The sequence below is a fragment of the Tachyglossus aculeatus genome, chromosome 11, assembly GCF_015852505.1.
Source record: "Tachyglossus aculeatus isolate mTacAcu1 chromosome 11, mTacAcu1.pri, whole genome shotgun sequence".
NCBI classification, from domain to species: domain Eukaryota; kingdom Metazoa; phylum Chordata; class Mammalia; order Monotremata; family Tachyglossidae; genus Tachyglossus; species Tachyglossus aculeatus.
Genome location: NC_052076.1, coordinates 3,963,504 through 3,982,393, shown reverse-complemented (window position 1 = coordinate 3,982,393; position 18,890 = coordinate 3,963,504). Strand labels below are relative to the sequence as shown.

The 18,890-nt window shown below is 49.3% G+C and overlaps 1 protein-coding gene across 1 annotated transcript in view; it reads left to right on the top strand.

Annotated features, from left to right (window-relative positions):
* Positions 1-18,890, top strand: part of TBXAS1 (thromboxane A synthase 1) — a 53,473-nt gene that overhangs the window by 9,762 nt on the left and 24,821 nt on the right. The window contains exons 5-9 of the mRNA XM_038753543.1: positions 3,195-3,288; positions 10,749-10,801; positions 15,125-15,221; positions 16,264-16,380; positions 16,496-16,584. Of these exons, the coding sequence (XP_038609471.1) occupies positions 3,195-3,288; positions 10,749-10,801; positions 15,125-15,221; positions 16,264-16,380; positions 16,496-16,584 (450 nt within the window). The remainder of the gene's footprint in view (positions 1-3,194; positions 3,289-10,748; positions 10,802-15,124; positions 15,222-16,263; positions 16,381-16,495; positions 16,585-18,890) is intronic.

Below are 18,890 nucleotides of genomic sequence, written 5' to 3'. Positions count from 1 at the left end.
GTACACAAATGCAAAATAACGATAATGGTATTTGTTAAGCAGTTACTATGTGTGATGCAGTGCATTAAGCACTGGGGTGGATACAAGTAAATGGGGCTGGACACAGCCCTTGTCCCATGCGAGGCTCATAGTCTCAATCCCCATTTTTCAGATGTGGTAACTGAGGCCAGAGAAGTGAAGTGACTTGCCCAAGGTCACACAGCAGACAAGTGGTTGAGCTGGGATTAAGTAATTAAGGCATGTGTGAATAAATCAGGCCTGTAGAAGTGGACGAATAAATCAGTAATCTGTGACGATAAGGTGAATGCTGAAGTGGCTGAAGGGATGGCATGAATGGGAAAATCAGGGGGAGCCATCCAGAAGGTGGATTTTTGGAGGCTTGAAGTGAGGGGGGAAAGACTTCATTTGGCTTGGGATCTGGAGGGTGGGAAATGGCCCACCCGGAAGAGTTAACATGGGTCACTTGGGGAGAGTCAGGGGAAGAGAGGGAGAGTCAGGGGTGTTGGATGGCCCATGCTACTTCACTGGGGGAGAGTTAGGGATGGAGTGGGGAGAATTAGGACATCCAGGTGGTCCATATTGGGTCACTGGGGGAGAATCAGAGGCGGAGAGGGGAGAGTCGGGAATGTTGGATGGTCCGTGCTCGGTCTCTGGGGGAAAGGGAGGGATGGAGAGGGGAAAGTCAGGGTTTCCAGCGGTCCATGCTGGGTCCCTGGCAGAGAGTCAGGAATGGAGAGGGGAGGGTCCGGGGTCCAGCTGTAGCCCCGAAGGTGGGAGTCTGGGCCTGGAATGCCCTCCCTCTGCCCATCCGCCAAGCTAGCTCTCTTCCTCCCTTCAAGGCCCTGCTGAGAGCTCACCTCCTCCAGGAGGCCTTCCCAGACTGAGCCCCTTCCTTCCTCTCCCCCTCGTCCCCCTCTCCAACCCCCCCATCTTACCTCCTTCCCTTCCCCACAGCACCTGTATATATCTATATATGTTTGTACATATTTTTTTTACTCTATTTATTTTATTTGTGCATATCTATTCTATTTATTTTATTTTGTTAGTATGTTTGGTTTTGTTCTCTGTCTCCCCCTTTTAGACTGTGAGCCCACTGTTGGGTAGGGACTGTCTCTATATGTTGCCAATTTGTACTTCCCAAGCGCTTAGTACAGTGCTCTGCACATAGTAAGCGCTCAATAAATACGATTGATGATGATGATGAGTCTGGGATGGCGACCAGTTCATAGTCCCCCCAAGTGAGCTGGGGCTGCTCTCGGTCCTGGCCGGCAGGGAGCATTGTCTATAATCCAAAAATTTGGTGATGCAGAAACTTCTTAAAAATTTAAAGGATTAAAGTGATTAAGAACCGATTCGAACACAATGTTCTGGAACAACACGGGTCATAGACTAGAGAGATTAGCAGAGGCAGCCCGTCCCGAGTGGCTCCAGCGGGGTAACCCAATCGCCAAATCGGGAACAGAACCAAACGCGGCCATTCCGGTGCCGGTCGGAAACGTCTAGCAGGGTTGGGTCAGTCACGTGCTGGGGTGGTGCTTTGCACATAGTAAGCGCTTCACAAATGCCATCATTATTATCATTATTGTTATTAACTGCATTCTATCCACTGTGCAGTTCTGCACCTTCAACCAACCGCTCGGGTTGATGGAGCGCTTATTGTGTGCAGAGCTCCATATTAAGCATTTGGGAGAGTACCACACCACAGACACATTCTCTGAAATGTCCTCTCCATCCCCCCCGCCTTACCTCCTTCCCTTCCCCACAGCACCTGTATATATGTATATATGTTTGTACAGATTTATTACTCTATTTATTTATTTATTTTACTTGTACCTATCTATTCTATTTATTTTATTTTGTTAGTATGTTTGGTTTTGTTCTCTGTCTCCCCCTTCTAGACTGTGAGCCCAATGTTGGGTAGGGACTGTCTCTACATGTTGCCAGCTTGTACTTCCCAAGTGCTTAGCACAGTGCTCTGCACACAGTAAGCGCTCAATAAATATGATTGATTGATTGATTGATTGATTGGAAGAGCCACCCTTGCGCATTGGGAAGCAGCTTGGCCTAGTGGCTAGAGCCCAGACTACAGAGTCAGAGGACCTGGGTTCTAATCCCGGCTCCGCCACGTCTGCTGTGTGACCTTGGGCAAGTCACTCGACTTCTCTGGACCTCCATTACCTCATCTGCAAAATGGGGATTTAGACTGTGAGCCCCCCGTGGGACAACCTGGTTACCTTGTGTCTACCCCAGCGCTTAGTCCGGTGCTTGGCACATATTAAGTGCTCAACAAATACCGATATTATTATTATCAATAAACTTCTCTGGGCCTCCGTTACCTCACCTGTAAAATGGGGGTTAATAATAATGATAATAATGATGGCATTTGTTAAGCACTGACTATGTGCGAAGCACTGTTCTAAGCACTGGGGAGGATACAAGGTGATCAAATCGTCCCACGGGGGGCTCACAGTCTTCATTCCCATTTTACAGCTGAGGTAACTGAGGCCCAGAGAAGTGAAGTGACTTGCCCAAAGTCACACAGCTGACAATTGGTGGAGCTGGGATTTGAACCCATGACCTCTGACTCCCAAGCCCGTGAGCCCCATGTGGGACAGGGACTGTATTCAACCCGACTGGTTTATATCTACCCCAGTACTTAGAACAGTGCTTGGCACATAGTAAGCACTTAAAAAGTACCATAATTATTAATATCATTATTATTGAAAAGAGCATGGGCGTGGGGGTCAGAGGATGGCTTTAATTCTAGCTCCGCTATCTACCCACTCTGCGTGACCGTGGGCAAATCACTTAACTTCTCCGTGCCTCAGTTTCTTCATCTGTAAAATGGGGATCAAATACCTGTTCTCCCTCTACTTCGACTGTGAGCCCCATGAAGGATAGGGATGATGTAAACTCATTCCCTGCCTGATAATTCAGTGCTCTGCACATAGTAAGTGCTCAATAAATTCCTTTGACTGATTGATTGATTGATAGGTGTTTGCCTTGATTATCTCGTATCTACTCCGGTGCTTAAGACGGTGCCTGGCACACAATAAACGCTTCACAAATAGCACTGAGGATGATTATTATCTTGATGATGATTATTACTATTATTATCCTGCTGGCTCCCGTAGGTCTGGGAAGCGACAGGCATCAGTAGTCATTCCTTGCTTGCTTTCTTGTTCCCGACTCAGGTATTCCTCGTCTGCGTTTTCCCAGCTGGAGAAGTTGGGCATCCGACACCCCCGCCCCACCCCTTTCATCGGCAACCTGACATTTTTCTGCCAGGTAAGGAAGCGGCCTGCTGTACTCACCCTCGACTGGGCCAGGGCCCTGCTTGTGCCCCCGAAACCCGGCCTGGTCTCTGCCTATTCAATCATTCAATTATATTTATTGAGCGCTTACTGTGTGCAGAGCACTGTACTAAGCGCTTGGGAAGTCCAAGTTGGCAACATCTAGAGACGGTCCCCACCCAACAACGGGCTCACAGTCTAGAAGCAGCGTGGCTCTGTGGAAAGAGCCCGGGCTTTGGAGTCAGAGGTCGTGGGTTCAGATCCCGGCTCCACCAACTGTCAGCTGTGTGACGTTGGGCAAGTCACTTCACTTCTCTGGGCCTCAGTTCTGTCATCTGTAAAAGGGGATTAAAACCGCGAGCCCCCCGTGGGACAACCTGATCACCTTGTAACCTCCCCAGCACTTAGAACGGTGATTTATATATGTATATATGTTTGTACATATTTATTACTCTATTTATTTATTTATTTATTTCATTTGTACATACCTATCGTATTTATTTTATTTTGTTAGTACGTTTGGTTTTGTTCTCTGTCTCCCCCTTTTAGACTGTGAGCCCACTGTTGGGTAGGGACTGTCTCTATATGTTGCCAATTTGTACTTCCCAAGCGCTTAGTACAGTGCTCTGCACATAGTAAGCGCTCAATAAATACGATTGATGATGATGATGATGATGATTTGCACATAGTAAATGCTTAACAGATACCATCATTATTATTAGAAGGGAAGGGAGGGGTATGCTAGCCTGGCCCAGAATCAAATACTCTCCGGAGGCCCAAGCTCTCAGCTGGTCCAGAGGTGGGTGGGTGGGCAAGGGTGACGAAGCTGCCCCCCTCATCCCTGGGCTCTTCTCCCACTGTCCCCACCTCTTTCTCCCTGCTAGCACGTGGACATTCAGTGCACCGGTCTGAGCAGGTTTTTCTACAGGATTAGCTCATGTGAGGGGATTATGGGGATTGGGCACAGTTTGGCCATTTTGGAGCCAGTGACTCTTTCCTTGATGTCCCGAGGCCTTGAGGCCAGTAGCCAGCGCTGGGCCCTCGGTGGAGATGACCGTGGGTCCCCATCTTGATGGACAATCCCGCTATCGGGGTACATTCGTTTCTTTCCCTGGGGAGGGAGGGAGGGGAAAGTGAGGGCAGGGAAGGGAGGGAAGGCAGAGGGAAAGGGAGAGGAGTGAGGAGGGGGTTCAGACCCTGGGGGGTCTGGGAATCCGGGTCCGCCCCAGCCTTCGGACTAGTCCACCTCCGGATGATTTGGGCAGGAGTGGCTGTGCTGACTGCGGAGGAGCCGTCTTGCCCAGGGCCTAGTCTTGGAAGGGGAGGAGGAAGGGCAGTGACCTCTTTCCATCTCACCCTCTCTCCTTCCCCACTTCTTGTCCTCATCTTCTGCCCTCTGCCCGCTTTCAGCCTCACCACTTTGACCCCTTTGAGGCTCTGACCTCTCCGAGTTGGGTCTTTTTGACCTCCTATGTGCCAGACACGGTTCTAAGCGCTGGGGTAGATACAAGATAGTCGGGTTAGGCACAGTCCCTGTCCCACACAGGGCTCACAGTCTTAATCCCCATTTTACAGCTGAAGGTCCAAGAGGCCATCACATCCATTCCCCCGCCTCTGGACGAGGCCGCACTTGAGGGGAGTCCTCCGGGCTCTGGATTAATCTGGAGTGGGGGTGGGATGGGGGGGTGTCTGGGCAAGGAGGGTGGCCACAGAACGGAAAATGCAGTTCCCGTCTAGCTTTCTTCAGGGATCATTTAGAAAGGTGAAAAAAAAAATTCCCTTTCTTAGTATTTAGTTCAGGCAGATTGAAAGAAAAAAAAGGCCTAATGAGAACGCGTCCTAATTGTCATATGCAGATTCAATTAGCATCCAGTTAATTAGCCTTTACAAATGAGGATTAACTTAATTATGGAACCGGAAACCTCTCTTAGGTAGAAAAATTGTTTTTTCTTCCTTTTGGAAAGCTGCTCAATCCAGGCCGATCTGCAGGGGAGATGGCGGGGGGCGGTGTTCGCGTGTGTGTTTTCATTGTAACCTCCTCCCCATCTGTCTCCTACCCCCCTTCTCCTCCCCCAGCCCTTTTTCCCTCTCTCTTTCTGTCCTTTTCTCTTTCTGTTTTGTGATGACAACACTGACGTTAATGATGATGATGATAACGATGATGGTGGTGGTGGTGGGAGAACAGCAGACAAGCCTCAGTCCTGGATTTCAAGACCGAGAGCTCTTGCGAAGGAATTGATCCCACTTCTCCACGTCAAATGATAATAATAACGACTGTGGCATTTGTCAAGTGCTTACTGTGTGCCAAGCACTGTACTACATGCCAGAGTAGACAGAATATAAGCCCATCAGTGACCGAGCTGGTCCCAAACGGGACTCATAGTCTAGGGAGGGAGGACTGGGAGTTTATCCTCATTCTCCAGATGAGGGAACTGAGGCCCAGAGAAGTGAAGTGACTTGTCCGAGGTCACACAGCACACAATTGGTGGAGCCGGGATCAGAACCCGTGACCTTTGGACTCTCAGGCCCGGGGTCTATCCGTACTTCGACCCCTCTCCCTCCCACCTTCTGTGGACCCCACTCCTCAGCAAGCAGCGTGGCTTAGTGGAAAGAGCCCGGGCTTGGGAGCCAGAGGTCATGGGTTCTAATCCCGACCCTGCCACTGACCAGATCCGTGACTTTGGACAAGTCACTTGACTTCTCTGTGCCTCAGTTCCCTCATCTGGAAAATGGGGATGAAGACTGTGAGCCCCATGTGGGACAACCTGATTACTTCGTACCTACCCCGGTGCTTAGAACAGTGCTCGGCACATAGTAAGCACTTAACAAATGCCGTCACTATCACATCGCCCGGCCCCCTCTGAGATCACCAACATCTGCTCCGCATATGGCCTGTAGACTGTAAGCTCGTTCTGGGCAGGAAATATGTCTGTTTATGGTTATATTGTACTCTCTCAAGCTCTTAGTACGGTGCCTTGCACGCAATAAGTGCTCAATAAATACAACTGAATGAATGACCCATGATAATAATATTAATATTATTATATAATATAATAGTATACATAATATAATAATATTAATATTATTATAACATAATAATGATGGCATTTATTAAGTCCTTACTATTTGCAAAGCACTGTTCTAAGCGCTGGGGAGGTTACAAGGTAATCAGGTTGTCATCATCATCATCATCATCAATTGTATTTATTGAGCGCTTACTATGTGCAGAGCACTGTACTAAGCGCTTGGGAAGTACAAATTGGCAACATAGAGAGACAGTCCCTACCCAACAGGGGGCTCACAGTCTAAAAGGGGGAGACAGAGCACAAAACCAAACATACTAACAAAATAAAATAAATAGAATAGATATGTACAAGTAAAATAAATAAATAAATAGAGTAATAAATACGTACAAACATATATACATATATACAGGTGTTGTGGGGAAGGGAAGGAGGTAAGATGGGGTGGATGGAGAGGGGGACAAGGGGGAGAGGAAGGAAGGGGCTCAGTGTGGGAAGGCCTCCTGGAGGAGGTGAGCTCTCAGCAGGGCCTTGAAGGGAGGAAGAGAGCGAGCTTGGCGGATGGGCAGAGGGAGGCCATTCCAGGCCCGGGGGGGCATTCCAGGCCCGCGTGGGGCTCACAGTTTTAATCCCCATTTTACAGATGAGGGAACTGAGGGACAGAGAAGTGAAGTGACTTGCCCAAAGTCACCCGGCTGACAATTGGCGGAGCCGGGATTTGAACCCATGACCTCTGACTGCAAAGCCCGGGCTCTCTCCACTGAGCCACGCTGCTTCTCCAACCCTCACGCCAGATCGGCCTCAGGAGGAGCAGGCAGCCGTTGGCTAGCAGTCGAGCACTAACTTTCAGTTCCTGGTTCTGCTTCTGACTCGCTTTGTGAGCTTGGAGGAGTCACCTGACCTCTCTGTTCCTCAGTGGCCTCCTGAAGATGCTGGGAAGAGGAAAGCCGTTGAGGCCGTTTATGGAAAAACTGCCACATCAACCCACCATCATCATCGTTGTTGTCGTTTACTGAGCACCCGCTTTGTGCAGAACACTGTACTAAATGCTTGGGAGAGTACAAAAGAGTTAGAGGGCACGATCTCTGCCCTCAAGGAGTTTCCAGTCTAGCAGCGAGACAGATGCTAAAATAAATTACAGGTAGAGGAGCGATAGAGTATGGCTTAGTGGGTGGAGCCCAGGCCTGGGAATCAGAGGGTCATGGGTTCTAATCCTGGCTCCGCCACTTCAATCAATCAATCAGTCATATTTATTGAGCGCTTACTGTGTGCAGAGCACTGTACTAAGCGTTTGGGAAGTACAAGTTGGCAACATATAGAAACGGTCCCTACCCAAAAGTGGGCTCACAGTCTAGAAGGGGGAGACAGAGAACAAAACAAACCATATTAACAAAATTAAATAAATAGAATAGATATGTACAAGTAAAATAAATAAATAAATAGAGAAATACGAACAAACATATGTACATATATACAGGTGCTGTGGGAAAGGGAAGGAGGTAAGGCAGGGGGGATGGAGGGGGGAGGAGGGGGAGAGGAAGGAGGGGGCTCAGTGTGGGAAGGCCTCCTGGAGGAGGTGAGCTCTCAGTAGGGCCTTGAAGGGAGGAAGAGAGCAGCTGTGTGGCCTTGGGAAAGGCACTTTACTTCTCTGGGCCTCAGTTATCTCCTCTGTAAAATGGGGATTGAGACTGTGAGCCCCATGTGGGACAGGGACGGTGTCCAACTTGATTTACTTGTATCCATCCCAGAACTTAGTAGAATGCCTGGCACATAGTTAACACTTACCAAGTGTCATTAGAAAAAACAAACCCCAGAAAGTGTGGATTTCATTCATTCAACCATATTTTTTATTCATTCATTCATTCATTCAATTGTATTTATTGAGCGCTTATTGCGTGCAGAGCACTGGACTAAGCGCTTGGGAAGTACAAGTCGGCAACATACAGAGACGGTCCCTACCCAACAACGGACTCACAGTCTAGAAGGGGGAGTGGACAGGTGTCAAGTCGTCAGGACAAATAGAATTAAAGCTAGATGCACATCGTTAACGAAATAAATAGAATAGTAAATATGTGCAAGTAAAATAAATAGAGTAATAAATCTGTACAAACATATATACAGGTGCTGTGGGGAGGGAAAGGAGGTAGGGCGGGGAGGGATGGGGAGGAGGAGAGGAAAAAGGGGGCTCAGTGTGGGAAGGCCTCCTGGAGGAGGTGAGCTCTCAGTAGGGCTTTGAAGGGAGGAAGAGAGCTAGCTTGGCAGATGTGTGGAGGGAGGGCATTCCAGGCCAGGGGGAGGACGTGGGCCGGGGGTCGACGGCGGGCCGGGCGATTTATTGAGCGCTTACTGTGTGCAGAACACTGTACTAGGAGATTACTCAGGGAAGGCCTCCTGGAGGAGACGTGTCCCGGAAGGAATTTGAAGATGGGGAGAGCGATGGTCTGTTGGACAGAAACTGGAGGGAGTTTTGAGCAAGGGGAAGGTGTAAGCGAAGGTCACAAGCAGAAGGTTGGTGTTGGGAGAGATCAATCAATCAGTGATATTTATTGAGCGCTTATCGTGGTGTAGAGCACTGTACTAAGCGCTTGGGAGAGTGCACTATAACAAAGGTGGGAGATATGTTCCTTGCCCACAGTGAGCTTACAGTCTAGAGTCCCTTCCTTCCTCTCCCCATCGTTCCCCTCTCCATTCCCCCCATCTTACCTCCTTCCCTTCCCCACAGCACCTGTATATATGTATATATGTTTGTACATATTTATTTCTCTATTTATTTATTTTACTTGTACATATCTATTCTATTTATTTTGTTTTGTTGGTATGTTTGGTTTTGTTCTCTGTCTCCCCCTTTTAGACTGTGAGCCCACTGTTGAGTAGGGACTGTCTCTATGTGTTGCCAATTTGTATTTCCCAAGCGCTTAGTACAGTGCTCTGCACATAGTAAGCGCTCAATAAATACAATCGATGACGATGATGATAGACCGGGGGGCAGAAGGTAAAATAAATACATAAATTATGGATATGAGAGATGAAAAGGATTGGCCAAAAAGGTGGGAGGAAAACCAGGAGAGGACTGTGTCAGAAAAACCAAGCGTTTCTAAGTGAATTCTAACTCCATTCCCTTACTGTATTGGACTTTCCCAAGTGCTTAGTACAGTGCTCTACACACAGTGAATACCACTGATTGCTTGAAAGGAGTAGTCCATGGTGTCAAAGGTCATTGGAAAGACAAAGAGGATTTCATTCATTCAGTCATATTTATTGAGCGCTTACTGTGTGCAGATCATTGTACTAAATGCCTAGAAGAGTTGAGAAACAGCATGGCTCAGTGGAAAGAGCCCGGGCTTGGGAGCCAGAGGTCATGGGTTCTAATCCCAGCCCCACCACGTGTCTGCTGTGTGACTTTGGGCAAGTCACTTCACTTCTCTGGGCCTCAGTTCCCTCATCTGTAAAATGGGGATTAAGATTGTGAGCCCCCCGTGGGACAACCTGATCACCTTGTAACCTCCCCAGCGCTTAGAACAGTGCTTGGCACATGTAAGCACTTAACAAATGCCATTATTATTATTATTATAACAATAAACAGACACATTCCTTGCCCATGATGAGCTTACAGTCTAGAGATTAAAGACATAATAGATTTAAGACATTAGACAATAGGATTTAAGACACAATAGAGAACGTAGGATTTGGCAAAAAGAAGGTCCCTGAAAGGAGGTTCTCAGAGGAGTGAAGAGGGTGAAAACCCTATTGTAGAGAATCAAAGAGGGAGTTGGAGGAGAGGAAGTGGATCCAATAATCAATCAATCAGTCAATCGTATTTATTGAGCGCTTACTGTGTGCAGAGCACTGTACTAAGCGCTTGGGAAGTACAAGTCGGCAACACATAGAGACAGTCATAGAGATAGAGACAGCGGGCTCACAGTCTAGAAGATTTACTAGACTCTAGAAGATACTAGAAGATCCAATACTGGATCGATGACACATCCGGATTTTATTTTAAATGGTATTTATTAAGTATCAGACACCGTCCTAAGCTCTGGGGTAATAATAATAATAATGGCATTTATTAAGCGCTTACTATGTGCAAAGCACTGTTCTAAACACTGAACACAGAGGGGTAGACACGAGATAATCAGATTGTTCACAGTCCATACCCCACCCAGGGCTCACAGTCTTAAAATCTATTTGAAATATGTAGTAACTGAGGCACAGAGAAGTTAAAGCAACTCATCCAAAGCTACAGAGCTGATAAGTGGTGGAGCTGAGATTAGAACCTAGGTTCTCTGACTTCCAACCCGGGATTTTTCCAGCAGGTCACACTGTTTCCCACAGTGGTTTTCACTGTTAAAAAACCAGCATAGTGGGGCAAAGAAGGGTGTTAACTCATTGGCCCTGGGCACCGGTCCCTGGATTCACGGTCCTGTTCCCACAGGGATACTGGGAAAGCCACAGGAAGTTGATCGAGACCCACGGACCTCTCTGCGGGTGAGTCTGAAACTCCGCTCGGGCCCCCGCGTCTCCGGGGGTCAGTCTCCGGGAATTCAGGAGAGGCGGGTGGGAAGGTGGTGGGGAGAGACAGGGTTGGGGTGAGGGACACCAAACCGTGGGTTGCTTGGGTGACAAAGACTGTTCACCATATGCTTGGAGAGCCAAAAGGCAGAGATGCCAACGGGATGAGAGGGATTTGAAGAAATCTGTGGGTGAAAGGGCGTACGGATTCCCCCAAACCCAGGAGACAGTGGAACTCCAATTTTCGCCTTCTCCGAGAACGAGAAGGAGATGGGATGCGGTAACCGTGATCAAAATGCTAATCAAAGACGACAGCGGAGAATTAAATTTTTACTGTGCGGAAGAAGGCAGTGGTAAACCACCTCTGTGTTTTTTACCAAGAAAATGCTAAGGAAAAATAACCATAGAGAGACTGTGGATCGGCCGCTACTCGACAGCATATAAGAAGAAGAAGAGCCGTGGGCCAGGATAAAAATAACAATCTGAGCAAAAGCTCCCAGATGTTGTTCAACAAGATACCAGAACAGCTGCTGAATGGGAAGCTGAGAATGTGTTCACGTAAATGGCTAGAGAGCGGAGCAGGGGATTTAAAGGCCCCGTGGATTTCTAGGGGGCTTTCATTGCTCCAAAGTATTTGCCCATCAGAGGCGAGTGGAGAGTTACGGGTGTTGAATGGTCTGTGCTGGGCCATCAGATGGAGAATCAGGGGTGTTGGATGGTCCATGCTGGGTCACCAGGGAAGAGTCAGGGATATAATAATAATAATAATGGCATTTGTTAAGCGCTTACTATGTGCAAAGCACTGTTCTAAGCACTGGGGAGGATACAAGGTGATCAGGTTGTCCCACAGTGGGCTCACAGTCTCCATCCCCATTTTACAGATGAGGCACAGAAAAGTTAAGTGACTTGCCCAAAGTCACACAGCTGACAACTGGCGAAGCCATAATAATTATGGTATTTGTTAAGTGCTTACTATGTGCCAGGCGCTGTACGTGGCTCAGTGGAAAGAGCACGGGCTTTGGAGTCAGAGGTCATGGGTTCAACCCTCGGCTCTGCCAATTGTCAGCTGGGTGACTTTGGGCAAGTCACTTCACTTCTCTGTGCCTCAGTGACCTCATCTGTAAAAAGGGGATGAAGACTGTGAGCCCCCCGTGGGACAACCCGATCACCTTGTAACCTCCCCAGCGCTTAGGACAGTGCTTTGCCCATAGTAAGCACTTAATAAAATGCCATCATTACTATCATTTACTAAGCGCTGGGGTGGATACAAGCAAATTGGGTTAGACATTCCCTGTCCCACATGGGGCTCACAGTCTTAATCCCCATTTTACAGATGAGGGAACTGAGGCCCAGAGAAGTGACGTGACTTGCCCAGGGTCACACGGCAGGTAAGAGGAGGAGGTGGGCTACTGGGGGAGAGTCAGGAGTTTTGGATGGTCTGTTCTGGGTCACCGGGGAGAGAAGCGTGGGGCTGTTGCAGGTTGTAGGGCAGAAAGATATAGCACCGTGAGTTTGAGACCCAGCTGTATCCCACCGGCCCCACGAAGGGAAGATGTGAGGCTCCACCAATGGAGGTGGTTTGCCGTCCTTCCCATCCAGTTTCTGGGAGCTTTCCCCAGCCATCGCCAACCACTCCGTCGGGCCCGGAAACGAGTTCCCGGCAGCCTAACGGGAGGCCCGAGATCCGACCCAGGGCTCTCGCCGGCCTCCAAGCCACTTTTCTGAGAAACTGGAAACGGCTGCGATCCAGCCTTAGGGGAGAGGTGTTAAGTCTCTGCCGTACTGAACGCAGACCCCCCATCCGAGCTGGGGCCTGCCCAGTGGTCCGGGAGGGACCCCTGGCTCCCCTGACCAGCTGGCGGAAGGGAATTCAAAGGTCGAAGCGGCGTCCGTGGAGAGGGAAGAACCAGCAGCCTCGGCTGCTTCCAGGAAAGGCTGGAGGTTTCGGGCCGCGAGTGTTCCTGAGGCGGTCTTCATCGTGAGGTCACCCGAGCAAGCTGACTGGTCCTCCAGCAAATGTTTTCTTTCGTGTTTGCTCTTGGGAAGCTGGTCGCCTTGACAACAGGATGTCAGATCAACTTTTCAGTTTTAATCAAGTCAAAACAATTTATCACTTTCATTCCAAAAGGCCTCGAGTCATAGGAAATGATTTCAGGCCGGCTTTCTAGGTCATAGGAACAGAACCAGAGGCTCCCCTCCCACTCCCTTCCTCTCCCCGAGAGGGGCCTTAGAGGAGATTGACGTCCTTGTTTCCACCCAGCTCTGCCCGGACCGGACGGAGCCCCCGCCGCCCTTCCTGGCAGGTGCCCCCTATTTATGTAAGAGCATATGTCACCCTCTTCTGATTGACTGGCTGGCTCACCCAGGCCGTCTCACAGCCTCCACTGACTTCCAGGGATCGGGAAGTGGGAAGAGAGTGATGCCTGAACCCGGAGGAGAAGGCTCATGAGAAGGGAGTAGTGGAGAGGGGAATGGTTTGGATGGGGGAAGCGGACGTGGGAGCGTGGGGAGGATGGCAGGAATCCCTCCTCTACATGGCACGGACCTGGGAGTGAGTCAGAAGGTCATGGGTTCTAATCCCGGCTCCGCCACTTGTCTGCTGTGTGACCTTGGACGAGTCACTTCACTTCTCTGGGCCTCGTTCACCTCATTTTACAAAGTCTGCAAAGTAAAATGGGCATTGAGACCATGAACCCCACGTGGGACAGGGACTGTGTCCAACCTGATTTGCTTATATCCACCCCAGTGCTTAGTACAGTGCCCGGCACATAGTAAGCACTTAACAAATATCATCATTCTTTATTTATTTTATTTCCTAATCCGGGGAAGAACAAGCTAGCCTGCTGGGCAGCCAGAGTCCCAAACTGGAAGTGCCCTCACCATATCAGGAAACCTTAACCTATGAGAAGCAGCGAGGCTCAGTGGAAAGAGCCCGGGCTTGGGCGTCAGAGGTCATGGGTTCTAATCCCAGTTCCGCCACTTGTCAGCTGTGTGACTTTGGGCAAGCCACTTAGCTTCTCAGTGCCTCAGTTACCTACTCTGTAAAATGGGGATTAAGACTGTGAGCCCCACGTGGGACAAGCTGATGACCTCGTATCTACCCCAGCGCTTAGAGCAGTGCTTGGCACAAAGTAAGTGCTTAACAAATATCATCATTATTATTTTCTTATTAATAAACTCTGCTGTCCAGGGAGGCATCCCTTCCATCCCTCAAATTCTCCAGCCCCAGAGGCTCCATATCCTCCTTCAGCCTCCTGGACCTGCATTTCAGCAGCAGCCCACAGGGACAAGGTACTTCTTTCGATCCGACTCAGATCCCTCCTGCTTTGATGTCAACCCTTTTCCACTTTGGGATCCTTGGTCCTAGGCTCTGGGCCCCCTGGGTCTCTGGTCATCTGGCCTGCCTCGGCCTCTGGCCAGACAGGTCACTCAGCTACATAGACTGTAAGTTCCCTGTGGGCAGGAAATGTGTCTCGTGGCTCAGTGGAAAGAGCCTGGGCTTTGGAGTCAGAGGTGACGGGTTCAAATCCCGGCTTTGCCAATTGTTAGCCATGTGACTTTGGACAAGTCACTTCGCTTCTCTGGGCCTCAGTGACCTCATCTGGAAAATGGGGATTGAGACTGTGAGCCCCCCGTGGGACAACCTGATCACCTTGTAACCGCCCCAGCGCTTAGAACAGTGCTTTGCACAAAGTAAGCACTTAATAGATGCCATCATCATTATTATTATTATTATTCAAATCCCGGCTCTGCCAATTGTCAGCTGTGTGACTTTGGGCAAGTCACTTCACTTCTCTGGGCCTCAGTTCCCTAATCTGGAAAATGGGGATTAAGACTGTGAGGCCCCCGCGGGACAACCTGATCACTTTGTAACCTCCCCAGAGCTTAGAACAGTGCTTTGCACGTAGTAAGCACTTAATAAATGCTATTATTATTATTATTATTAAAATCCCGGCTCTGCCAATTGTCAGCCGTGTGACTTTGGGCCAGTCACTTAACTTCTCTGGGCCTCAGTGACCTCATCTGGAAACTGGGGACTAAGACTGTGAGCCCCCCGTGGGACAACCTGATCACCCTGTAACCTCCCCAGCGCTTAGAACAGTGCTTTGCACATAGTAAGCGCTTAATAAATGCCATTATCATTATTATTATTATTATTACCAACTCTGTTGCACTCTCTCTACGTGTTCTGCACACAGTAAGTGCTCAATAAGTATGATTGATTACATCCTGAGATGAACGAATGAACGAACGAATTAATGAACAAACGAATGAACGAACCTCACTGTTTTCTCCCAGGTATTACCTCGGTCGGCAAATGTATATACTAGTGTCAGAGCCAGAGATGATTGAAAAGATCTTGGTAAAGGACTTCGGCAACTTTACCGACAGAATGGTGAGTTGAGGGTGAGTTTGATGTCAGGTGGATTCCATGCCCCAAGGTAGAAAGAAAACAGATCTATAATCTGAATCAATCAATTCGTTATATTCACTGAGTGCTTAATGAGTGCAGAGGGCATTGGGAGAGTACAATATAAGAGAGTTGGTAGACATGTTCTCAGCCCGCAGTGAGCTTACAGTCTAGAGGGATGGAAGCCCAATGTTCCCCGTTAAGCCGGGGACTTAATACGATTGATTGACTACTGCCTGTTTCCCTCTCAGTCCCTTGCTCCATCCGCGCCACCCAGGCAGACACCCTGTCCCCAATACCACGGTTCCCGACATCCGGTCCCTAATAACCGGTCCCTGACAAACCCCCAGTCCCCAAAACCCACTCCCAACACCCCGATCAACAACAACACCCTGGCCCCCAACTCCCAGTTTGCAACACCCCAGCTCTAACACCCAAAAACCTCCCTTTCTCTCCACATTTTGGCTAAGAAGACATCATTAGGACTTTACGGAATGATCATTCCAGGTAGAGGGGAAAATGGAAGATGCGGTTACGCACATGGGTATGAATTTTTTCCTGGTTTGTGGATTAGAGTGGGAGTTTTCCTTAATGCAGGGCTGACCAGGGACACAGCCTCTGCAGTACTGGAAAACAGAGGGAAGTCGGACCCCAGCTTTTCTCTCTCCATCCCGGCCTCTTCTGTTGTTCATTCCGAAGGCTGTGGCCTTGCACTCCTTGCCCAGTTTGTGTGAGTCACTGGGGGTTCCATTCTCACCTGTCAAGTGAGATGGGAGTTCTTGACCACTTCACCGGAGAGTGCCAGGAGACGGACCAAACGTGGGGACACCAGGAGAGACCCCAGTCGAGACCCCGAGAGCCACCGATGACTGTCCGGTGGACGTGACCACGGAGTCAGCTGGGGGGTCCGCTGGTTGGTAGTGAGATCGGGAGTCCCGGACGCCCGGACCATCCTTCTCACCCCCGGCTGAAGTCGGGTGAGGAGGTTTCTTCTGCCCACTGATCCTACCCTGTCTCCCCCGACCAGGTGTCGAGCCTGATCCCCAAGCCTCTTAGCGACAGCGTCGTTTTTCTACGCGGCAAGAGATGGGCAGAAGTCAGACGGGCATTAACGCCATCGTTTGGCCCTGAGAAACTAAACCAGGTGAGACCGAGGCCACCCCCATCCCCCACCTCCATACCCCACCGCCCCGCGTGCCACCCCATCCCCAGACTGCTGTACGGCGGGGGAGATTCCACCCGCTCCATCCCATTTCCAGATGCTTCCGCTCATCAACCAGGCCTGCGACACCCTGCTGACCAACCTCAGGGTGCGGGCGGATTCAGGAGCGGCTTTCGACATCCACAGGTTCGTTGGACATGTCGAGGGTGGGGAGACAGGACCCGACGGGCAGGGTGGGCGGCAGCACAGAGACAGGCAGAGAAGCAGGAGGGCTGCTCATCGGTTCTTAGTCTGGTTTAGCTAGGCACCCTCCATCTCCCCTCTTCCCTCTCCTCATTCCCCTCTGTTGGGCACTCCTCCCTAACCCCTTCGCCCTGTACTTCCCCGCTGGTCTGTCCGTCTGGCTCTGCTTTTCTCTGTTCACCTCCCAACCCGCTCTTCCCCCTACCCATCCCTGCCTCAGTCCCCTCTCTCTGTGTCCCTCTTTCTATCCTCCCTGCCCTCAATCTGGTCCTTATCTTCAGTGCCGGCCCGGTAGTAAGGACTCGGGGCCGGTGTCTGGAGCCCTGGGTTCTGATCCCAGCTCTGCCTCTGACCTGTCAGAGGACTTGGATGAATCCCTCCCTCCCTCTACCTCAGACAGATCCCAGCTCTAACCACCTTTCATTCATTCATTCAGTCGTATTTATTGAGTGCTGACTGTGTGCAGAGCACTGGACTAAGCACTTGGGAAGTCCAAGTTGGCAACATCTAGAGACGGTCCCTACCCAACAACGGGCTCACAGTCTAGAAGGGGGAGACAGACAACAAAACATATTAACAAAATAAAATAAATAGACTAAATATGTACAAATAAAATAGAGTAACCTTTAGTATCCCTCCTAAAATCCTTCCTCCTCCAATGAGTTCTCCCCCCGCTAATTCCCCAGCCTTCTGAGCCAGACTAATATTATTATTATCGTGTTTGTTAAGTACTTACTACGTGGCAAATACTGTTCAAAGCACTGGGGTAGATATGAGTTAATCAAGTCAAACACCTGAAAAGCCGCGTGACTCAGTGGAAAGAGCCCGGGCTTGGGAGCCAGAGGTTATGGGTTCTAATTCCGGCTCTGCCACTTTGTCAGTCGTGTGACTTTGGGCAAGTCACTTCACTTCCCTGTGCCTCAGTTACTTCATCTGGAAAATGGGGATTAAGTTTGTGAGCTCTATGTGGGACAATCTGATCACCTTGTATCCCCACCAGTGCTTAGAACAGTGCTTGGCACATAGTAAGTGCTTAACAAATGCCATCATTATTAAACAAGGTTCCTGTCCCACATAGGGCTCACAGTCTAAGTAGGAGAGGGAACAAGGATTGATGATGATGATGGTATTTTCTAAGCATTAACTGTGTACCAAGCACTGTTCTAAGCTACAAGGTAATCAGGTTGTCCCACGTGGGGGCTCCCAGTCTTAATTCCCATTTTACAGATGAGGTAACTGAGGCCCAGAGAAGTGAAGCGATTTGCCCAAAGTCACACAGCTGACAAGTGGCGGAGCCGGCATTAGAACCCACGACCTCTGACTCCCAAGCCCGGGCTCTTTCCACTAAGCCGCGCTGCTCCTCAAATGGGGATTGAATCTCCATTTTACAAAGGAGGAAACTGAGGCACAGAGAAGTGAGTTGCCCAAGATCACATAACAGGCAAATGGAAGAGATGGGATTAGAACCCACGACCTCTGACTCCCAAGCCTGGGCTCTTTCCACCAAGCCACGCTGCTTCCCTAATGATCATCCCTTTAGCCAGCTGAAGCATTTTATCATCATCAATCGTATTTATTGAGCGCTTACTATGTGCAGAGCACTGTACTAAGCGCTTGGGAAGTACAAATTTATAGCATTTTTTATACCTTCCTCAGCACTCCTGAACATCTTTCTATTCGGTTTATGTATTCTGACCTCTCTAGCTGGGCGTACTTTTATGCCTCTCATCCCCATTAGAGTATAGCAGAGAAGCAGCGTGGCTCAGTGGCAAGAGCCCGGGCTTTGAAGTCAGAGGTCATGGGTTCAAATCCTGACTCTGCCAACTGTCAGCTGTGTGACTTTGGGCAAGTCACTTCACTTCTCTGGGCCTCAGTTACCTCATCTGTAAAATGGGGATTCAAACTGTGAGCCCCCACTGTGGGACAACCTGATCACCTTGTAACCCCCCAGCGCTCAGAACAGTGCTTTGCACATAGTAAGCGCTTAACAAATACCAAAATTGTAATAATTATTATTATTTTTATAGCGATAATAAGAATAATAATTGTGGTGTTTGTTGAGTGCTTCTGCCGGACCAAGCTCTGTGCTAGGAGTAGATATACGGTCATCAAGTTAGACAAAGTGGAGGGGGAACGTGTTTTCCTTTATTCTGGACATCCCAAGCGCCTAGTATGTGCTCCGCAACAAAAGGGTGCTTAGTAATAATAATAATAATAATAATAATGTTGGCATTTGTTAAGCGCTTTCT